Source organism: Rutidosis leptorrhynchoides, chromosome 1, assembly GCF_046630445.1.
Source record: "Rutidosis leptorrhynchoides isolate AG116_Rl617_1_P2 chromosome 1, CSIRO_AGI_Rlap_v1, whole genome shotgun sequence".
NCBI lineage: Eukaryota > Viridiplantae > Streptophyta > Magnoliopsida > Asterales > Asteraceae > Rutidosis > Rutidosis leptorrhynchoides.
In genome coordinates, this window is record NC_092333.1 from 627015001 (window position 1) to 627024101 (window position 9101).

Sequence of the window (9101 nt, forward strand, 5' to 3'; positions counted from 1 at the left end):
ATCGTAATTTGGGGATTGAGTTCGGTGAAAAAAATCCTCGAGCAGCGACTATCGGAAAACGATAGAGATTTGATTTTTAACATCTTATGGATCCGTAAAAGATTTGCGTTATGGACTTATGGATCCTCGACCCAAACATAGGACCCATTGGACCCGTCCCTTTCCTCTTGTGATATAATTAGTTCAATTTTGGACCCACTAGATTCATTACCTTTTATAAATTGAGACCCACTGGATCCTAAAATTCTGACCCAATGGACCCAATTTTTAAGTTTCGGGTTTGGTTTTCCAGGCATAGTCAATTCGAACATTGGGAGCTCTAATTATATTTTGAATTAAAATGTATTTGAATCGAACGTTGGGAGCTCTAATTATTTTGAATCGAAATGTTTTTGGTCAACCGATAACTGAACTTAAAGGGTTTATGGAATTTTTTATTTTACTTTTTGTGTGGCTTCTTTCATTCACAATAATCATGTCATCGAGCAGAGCAAGGACAAAAATCTCTTAAACTAGTTAGAAAAATTAAGAATATAATATAAGACCACTTGTAACGCGTGTGGTGGAGCATCATGTCATCGAGCAGAGCAAAGACAAAAATCTCTTAAAATAGTTAGAAAAATTAAGAATACAATATAAGACCGCTTGTAACGCGTGTGGTGGAGCCCGATTTCGACCGAACACGCCATCTAAACAGTACTACAATTTGTAGATTATATACATTATGTAGTTAGTTACATACACACATATGCACATTACGTAAGTGTGAAATACATTTCATTTGAGTTGAAAATATAATACAGCCGATGGTAGGCACAGACTTCAACCCCATCGAGCATATGGATATTGATGATAATGAGGAATTTATAGAGAGCATTAATAACGCTGTTACAGGCAGCGAACATCAAAACAATCACAATAATAGCAGCGGTGAGCCTAATTGTAATAATGGTCCGACTGTTGAAGACGAAAGCGTTGGTGGGTTGGAGTCACCGGAAGCTATTCCAGTCACGCCGGTGACAGAGACAGGAGGCGAACAAGTCGTTAATGATTCAAATTTTGAATTAGGCGGGACACAAACGGGCAAAAGTTGGTTACGTGTTGGTTGTCACACAACTTCCAATTTAAATTTGGAAGTTTATGAGAAGTATAGGGATGTTTTGGTGTATAAATCGAAGTCTGTGCCTCTGTAAAGGGGAGTGCATGCGTTCCTTTGGTTCAAAAGGTACATGATAATCTTAAAGTGAACTTGGAAAGCACATTTTGGGTGGCTGCTAGCTTACACTCTGAAGTTGACATTCCATGTACAGTGTGCACTCCCCCTATTCTAAGAGTTCTAATTTTGTCGCCAAACCTAATTCACCTTTAGAGAATCTTTCTAATAGTCAGTTGGATAAGCCCAATTCCAATGGGCTGGCCCAGATTAACTCTGCCTATGATGTTGAGCATCCAAACGAACCGGCACTTTTTCACTCAGCAAGGTTCACCCATGATAAACAAGACCATCATCAATGCCCAACCCTAGATTGCAGATCAACATGTGCGTTGTATAAGGAAAACGCCCAGAAATAGAAAATTCAAGATAAGGAGGCAACTAACACTGGTAATTCATCCCATGGCAGCCCTTCTAAGGGACATATACGTAAGAAATATATGTTGAATGATTTGAATGAAGATGTGGAGATCGAACAAAGAGAAATTGATCAGACTACATGGATGCCTCGTAAACCTATTAAAGTGAAAGGTAAACGTTTAAATCCTAAGAAAAATAATTAAGATCTTGAGGTTTTTGGGGGATTTTTAGAATGTATGTTCGATAGTAGGGAGCGTCCTAACAAAGTTAAACAATGATAATAGCCACTTGGAACACTATGGGCCTTAATGGTAGAGATAAAGGCGATAGGGCGGGTAATTTTATAACGAAATTTCAAAATTAAATTTACGGCTATGAATATAGTCAATTACAGACTGTAGATGGATATGTAGATAGTCAATGCAGGCAGATCAGTAGAATGGGACTTAGGAATTTCGGGTCCATTGGATGGATATGAAGATAGTCTATTACAGACTTTGATGGTTTAATTGTCTCGCATGGTATTAGATAATTACAAAGATGATGTGATTTAATGGGTTCATTTGGTGGATAAGGTGTATTCGATAGCGGATGGGATTCGGGTCATGCTCTCCTCAAATTTATATATGGACTTCGATTGAATCAGGATATGGATCCCGCTTATACCTTCTAAAGTTGCTATTTGTCTTTTGTTTGATATGAGGTGTTCCGGTCAAGGAAGTGCTAAGCTATAGGCATTGTGTGCCGGGCTTTGTTCAATTAGTGGAACTTTTATTGGATTATGCCTTCCCATATTGTGGAGTTCTCTTTAAATCGGTGTAACAGTCTGGGCTTACAAGCAAGTTTGTTTTGGGGTTAAATTGAGTTGGCTACCTTTTGGGCGAATTGGATGGCTAGTAATGATGTGGTGTTCTATGGAGCGTATACGTGTTGGGCCGCAATTATTACGCCTATAAAGTTTAAAGTTTTCAATGCACGAAACTGCAAAGTTGTGCATGTCTAACCAATTTCATGTTTGGTCAACTCAATCGTGGCTGTTTTTGTGATGAGTTTAAGATGCAAGTTGAATGGTTTTTGTTTATATGACTGTAGTTTAAGAGAGTAATAGTCATGGGGAGCCCAACTTTGCTGTTATTTTAGTTTACTGGTTGGTCTTATCTTTTGGACAAGGAATATGCAAGTCCAAAGTGATTCATTATGTTCCGGATGATCTTTCACTATTTCGTGAAATGTCTTTATCTTTTAAATTCAGTTTTTTGTTAATATATAGAAGAAAAAAAATATGAATTATTATTCCAAGAAAAAAAATATGAATAATTATTATTTTACTTTTTCAATTAAAATAAAAAATAGTGTCAACGGTTATCAGTAAAATTTTTTTATGTACATGTAATGAGTTTTAACACCTTGAAGTTGAGCTTCAACAGTATTTTCCAATTATATTTCAATTAATATATAATATATAATATAATATAATAGTGTCAACGTCCTATTATCCATTCAATATCTTCCACACAAAAACTCTACACTTAACTCTTCTTGGTCTTCTCCCAAAAAGTCTTCGTCTTCTACTCGTTTCCTTCATCTTTTGAAATCAACTGGATCCCTTTACAACCAAACAAACAAACAAACAATCTTTTGATTAATTTTTTAATTCCAATGGCTGAAATCGTTGTTACCTCTGTAGTAACAGTTCTGTTTGAAAAGCTAATTTCTAGTGACTTGTTGAAGCTGACTGGATCCGAAGGAATCAAATCTCAGCTGGAAAAATTGAAGACAAAGTGGACATATATTGAAGCTGTGCTTGCTGATGCAAGTGAGAAGCATATAACACAAGAATCTGTTAAAGTGTGGCTATTAGATCTTCATCGTCTAGCTTATGACATTGAAGATGTACTCGATGATATGGCAACCGAAACTTTGCGAAGAAAGTTGAATGATGAATCAAGCACCGGTAAGGTATTGAAAAAGATCATTCCAACTTTTTGTACTAATTTCACACCTCATAACTTGATGTATGGTCGTAAGATGCGTTCTATGCTTGATGAATTTACCGAAAAATTGAATGGTGTTTACGAGAATAAAAATATGTTAGGTGTAGATATCAATACGATACTTGCACTTAGGTCAAACAGAAATTTTGAACGAACGGAGGAAACATCCCTGCTAGATCATGAATCTCCAGTTTTGGGTCGGGAAAAGGATGAAGCGGCATTGCTCGAGAAGTTGTTGGGGGATGAATCACGTAATCAAAATGTGAGCGTTGTGTCCATAGTTGGCTTCGGCGGGGTTGGGAAAACAACTCTTGCCAGACTTGTGTACAACAACCAAAAAGTCAAGGATTACTTTGAACTGAGGGTATGGGTTTGTGTTTCAAACGAGTTTGATGTGCTCGCTGTTAGCAAGGCAATTTATCAAGCTGTCACTAAAGAGGATAGCACACATGCTACTTTAAATCCACTTCATGAGGCCCTTAAAGAGAAACTTTCAAACAAAAGATTCCTACTCGTGTTAGACGATGTTTGGAATGAAGACCACCAGAAATGGAAAGATGTTGAAAAGCCACTTAAAGGAGCGCCAGGAAGTAAAATTATAGTAACCACACGGAAGATCACGGTTGCATCAGCGATGGATAGTGTTGAACGTCACAATTTGGGGCTTCTATCAGACGAAGATGCTCTGTCTTTGTTGGCTAAATCTTCCATAGACGAGCATAAGTTTGACAACCATCCATCACTTATATTAGTTGCTCAATTGATCAATGAGAAATGTAAGGGTTTGCCCTTGGCATTGATAGCAATTGGAAGGGTCTTGAAAGGAAAAGGATATGATGAATATGAATGGGATAAGTTGTTAAAAAGTGAGATATGGAGTTCAGATGATGGCGGAACTGATATTCTCCCGGCTCTCAAGTTGAGCTACTATGATCTTCCTCTACACCTGAAGAAAGTGTTTGCATATTGTTCTTTATTTCGAAAGGATTACTTATTCAATAAGAATAAACTAGTCCTATTATGGATGGCAGAAGGTTTTTTGTCCCAATCAATAGGCAGAAAGGACACAATGGAGAGTCTAGGTCACCAATATTTTGAAGTTCTGCTGTCAAAGTCATTTTTTCAGCATTCACCTATTAAAAAATCAAGATACATAATGCATGACTTAATGAATGACTTGGCCATAAGTGTTGCGGGAGAGTTCTTCTTTATGTTGGATGGTAAGATGATTGTACATGGTAGGAATGAAGATTTTGATAAAATCCGTCACTTTTCATTCTTAGATCAAGTAGATGAAGAATTTATAAACTTCAAGGAGTTACATAAATCAAGACGTTTGCGAACGTTCTTATCGATGCTAGATAATTGGTTATACGTTAATAAATTAGACCATGTTCTTATCAAATTGCTTCCCCGATTACAGCTACTAAGGGTGTTGAGCATAAATTCAGTAGGAAAAGTACCACAATCCATTGGTGGTCTCAAGCATTTGCGTTACCTAAATTTTTCGAAAACGGATATAGAAGAACTACCGGAACAAGTGGGTGAGCTTTATAATCTACAAACGTTGTTGGTTTGTAAATGTAGTGAGTTATTTAGGTTGCCGGTCAGTTTTGCTAAGTTAATAAATCTGCGACATCTTGACATGAGTTATACTCCATCATTGAATAATACACCCTTAGGGATTGGTGGGTTAACGAGTCTACAAACTCTAACAAAGGTTTTTATCAAACGAGCTAACGGTTTCAAGATATCTGACCTTGAAGGCGTCGTGAACCTTGAAGGTCATCTTTCCATCTATGGATTGGAAAATGTGGCAGATTCACAACAAGCAATAGATGCCAACTTAGAAGGAAAGAAGGGTCTTGTGAGTTTGGAAATGGAATGGGGTGATGAATTTGACGATTCTCGGAATTTCCAAACAGAATATGAAGTGATTGAAAGACTGAGACCTCCCAGTAAGTTGAATAAACTGAAGATATTGAACTTTGGTGGAATGGAATTTCCTAGTTGGTTTGCAACTCCTTCATTTGATAAGTTAACAGAGCTTACAATAAAAGGGTGCGCAAATTGTACACATTTTAATGGTATTGCATTTCCATTATTAGAATACTTGAAGGTTTCTGATATGGAAGGCTTGGAGAAATGGTCAGATTGTGATGGTGACAAAACTACCGGATCAGTTCCTCGTCTTCGTGAAATTCATATATATAATTGTCCGAAACTGGCTGAGGTATCAATTAAAACTACAGGATCATTACCTCGTGTTCGTGAAATTCATATAGAAAATTGCCTGAAATTGGCCGAGGTGTCTATTGGATTAATACCGTCACTTGAGGTGTTGGTTATAAAGAAATGTTCTGAAGTAGTCGTAAGAGCCATGATTGTTGCGTTTCCAGCAATTAAGAATTTGGCTATTTATGATATCGAAAATCTTACAGAACTTGATGTGGAAGTTTTGAAACATCTTGAGGCAGTTGAAATGTTGAAGATTGATTTTTGTTATGAGTTGAAAGAGGTTAATTTTGGAAGTAGTAACGCCAAATCTGTGCTTAGAGATGTGTATCTTTATAGATGTAGTTCATTGGAGAGTTACAATTGTCCTAATACCATTGAAGAATTGGTGATCTCATATTGTGATTCAGTGACTTCATTGGCCTTGTCACTTCCATCCTCTCTCAAAGTTCTTAGAATCACAAATTGTCATAATCTAGAGTCGATTTCTGATGACCTACCATCCTCACTCGAAGTTCTTAAAATCTGGTACTGTAAGAATCTAAAGTCATTTCCTCATGCATATTTGCAAAGGTTTACCTCTTTGAAAGATATGACCATAAGTTATTGTCCAAGCATGGATGATACATTTCCAAGTGGGTTGTGGCCTCCTAATTTAAGGAAGCTAGAAATAGGAGTGTTAAAGAAGCCAATGTCTAAGTGGGGGTTGCAGAATTACCCGACATCACTTGTTGAATTGGAGTTATATGGTGATAGTTCAGGAGTAACTTCATTTGCAATGGAAGGAGATGCAATGAATACTGCTTCAACCTCTTTTCATCTTCCACCATCTCTAACTTCTCTACATATCTGGAGTTTTAAAGATGTGGAATCAATTTCAAAGGAGCTCTTACAACACCTCACTCACCTTCAATCACTTAAGCTATATTACTGCCTGAACATTAGAGACGTCCCACAATCAACTTCATCTTTGACAGTAAATGGCTGAAGGTAGAAAGGGTACGTCCTCTATATCTTTTGCAATATGTACTAAATTGTTTGATGAAAATCCTCAAAGATACTTACTTTTTAAGAAAATCCCCAAAATAGCTGGCTTATTATTTTTTTTACGGAAAATTATCTAACATAAGTTTCTTCTTATATATGTGATTACTTTTATTTTTTTTGCGAAAATATTATATGATGTTACACTAACTATCATTTTTTATTTAAAAAATAGTGAAATTTTTCTTTAATTTCATATGAAATGTATCCACTTCCACATGTGATTCATCTAGAATTAAGAGCTTTCAAGTAAGGGTACGTTTGCAGTTATCAATATATCATCATTTAGCTTTTTATAACTTGAAAATCTGATTAGGCGTTGTTGCAAATAACTCAAAGACGTATGATCATAGATAAGACCAATATATTGTTAGTAAAGAACTTAATAATGCCAAGATTATATGACTAATCAATATTGGATTTAGCTTACAACTCAGTTGTGAATTCTAAATGTGCATCTCATGTTTACAAATAAATTTTTTTTTTTTTTTTTTTTTGTTGGACAGAATAAAAACGTTGTTCGATAGTTGCGATACTCCTGCCGGAAGAGAAGGCTAAGAGACCTGTTTAAGATGTGATTAGCTCTAAAGTCGTAATAAATTCTCTCTCTCTTTTTTTTTTTTTTTTGTTTTTTTGTTTTTTTTTGTTTTGCTTTTCCAACCCGATTTTTGGGGCCAAATGGGCCGAACACCTCTTGCTAGTTTAGAATGGTATAACTACAAACATAAAAGTCATTTGATGCTTTTTTTTTTTTTTGGTAAAGGGATACCCGATGAATTTTATTAATAATAATAAAAGAAATGATTACAATAAACTCAGCTGCTTTAAGAGAATCTTAAAGCCCAGCAAACCAACTACGCCAAAAGGCAACAAAGACATAACATCAAAACTAGACAAGTTTCCAAGCTATACGAAAGAGTGTGGTCTTCTGTGACTCCTTGAATCTAACAGCCATGAGCTTCAACCGAACCGTAGCATAAATAAGTTCAAAATCTAACAGCCATGAGCTTCAACCGAACCGTAGCATAAATAAGTTCAAACACCGTCTCAGCTGATCTGCTCGTTTTCTTAAAAAGCCTATTATTCCTTTCTTGCCAGATAAAATAAATAGCAGCTGCAAACATTAGTTTCGCTACTAGTGCGTCAATACTATTTTGGGCTAAACAACCAATACAACCAGTCACTTGTGACCAAATATAACTATTAGTGAATGGCGTAGAATTTTATGGTTTCGAATGAACGCTTATCTCAAATTTCTTTTTGCATCCTTAGTATCGACCAACTTAAAAAAAAAATCCTTAGTATCATACAATCCTGTGCGAAAATTCATGTAAGAGTAATTGCTTTTAGGGTTACTTTATGTAACAACCCGCCTTTTTCCGTTACTATCGTTACTTGTCCGTTAAATATTTAACGGTGATTACTTAGAACTTTAAGTGTTTAATGGATTTAAATGCATACTTGATCCTAGTGGATTACTTGAATTAATATGTTTATATTAATTGATGAACTTGTTTCGGATAACGAAATACCTAGAAAACGACACGATTAAGTTAATCGCCTAGAAAACTTTTCAGTTTACGGAACTCGGAAAAACAATAAACTAATTATTTTTAATAATTATTGACTTTATGAAAAACTTATTTAATTTATTATTTATTTAGTAAATTAAATCCGGTGATTTCGTTTCAACGACTAGTTAACGTTCCGGAGACCCGGTACGGTTAACGACACTCGAAACGGACCACGCGCAAATGAGTAAATGACAAACGAGCCCAATGACCACCCCACTTGGGCCATTCGGCCGAACCACCACCATCCCCCTTAATTTTGTTGTTGTGTTCTTATTGGACTTGTTAGGGTGTTGTGATTAGGCCCTAACTATAAATAATTAGCAAGTAACTTTAAACCCTCATTACCCCATTTGTTTTGGTCAACTTTTTGCTCCTCTTCCCCCCCCCCCCCCCCCCCACCCCCGAGCCTTTGAGACACGCACATACACACACACACACGAACAATACACACACAAAAACTCAAAATTTGATCAAGTCTCGAAGTTAAACGTTGTTCCTCGCATCGTTCTCTACGCGATGGTATAAACTAATTGATCGATTGAGATATATTTGCTAACCCTAATTTTTCCAGATCAGTTTTTTATTCAATTTCATAGTGTAATCATGTCTAGTACTCAATTAAATGCGATTAGAGTTGTTGTTAGTCGTTAATTTGCTCTATTGTTGTCGTTGCTATGAATC

At 36.1% G+C, this 9101-nt stretch overlaps 1 protein-coding gene across 1 annotated transcript; it reads left to right on the plus strand.

Moving 5' to 3' along the window:
* The first annotated feature begins 3232 nt into the window (after positions 1-3232).
* Positions 3233-7373, plus strand: LOC139848743 (putative disease resistance RPP13-like protein 1). The gene is made up of 3 exons (XM_071838447.1): positions 3233-5756; positions 5820-6778; positions 7353-7373. The coding sequence occupies exons 1-3, from the start codon at positions 3233-3235 to the stop codon at positions 7371-7373; spliced, it is 3504 nt and encodes a 1167-aa protein (XP_071694548.1).
* Positions 7374-9101: the final 1728 nt, after the last annotated feature.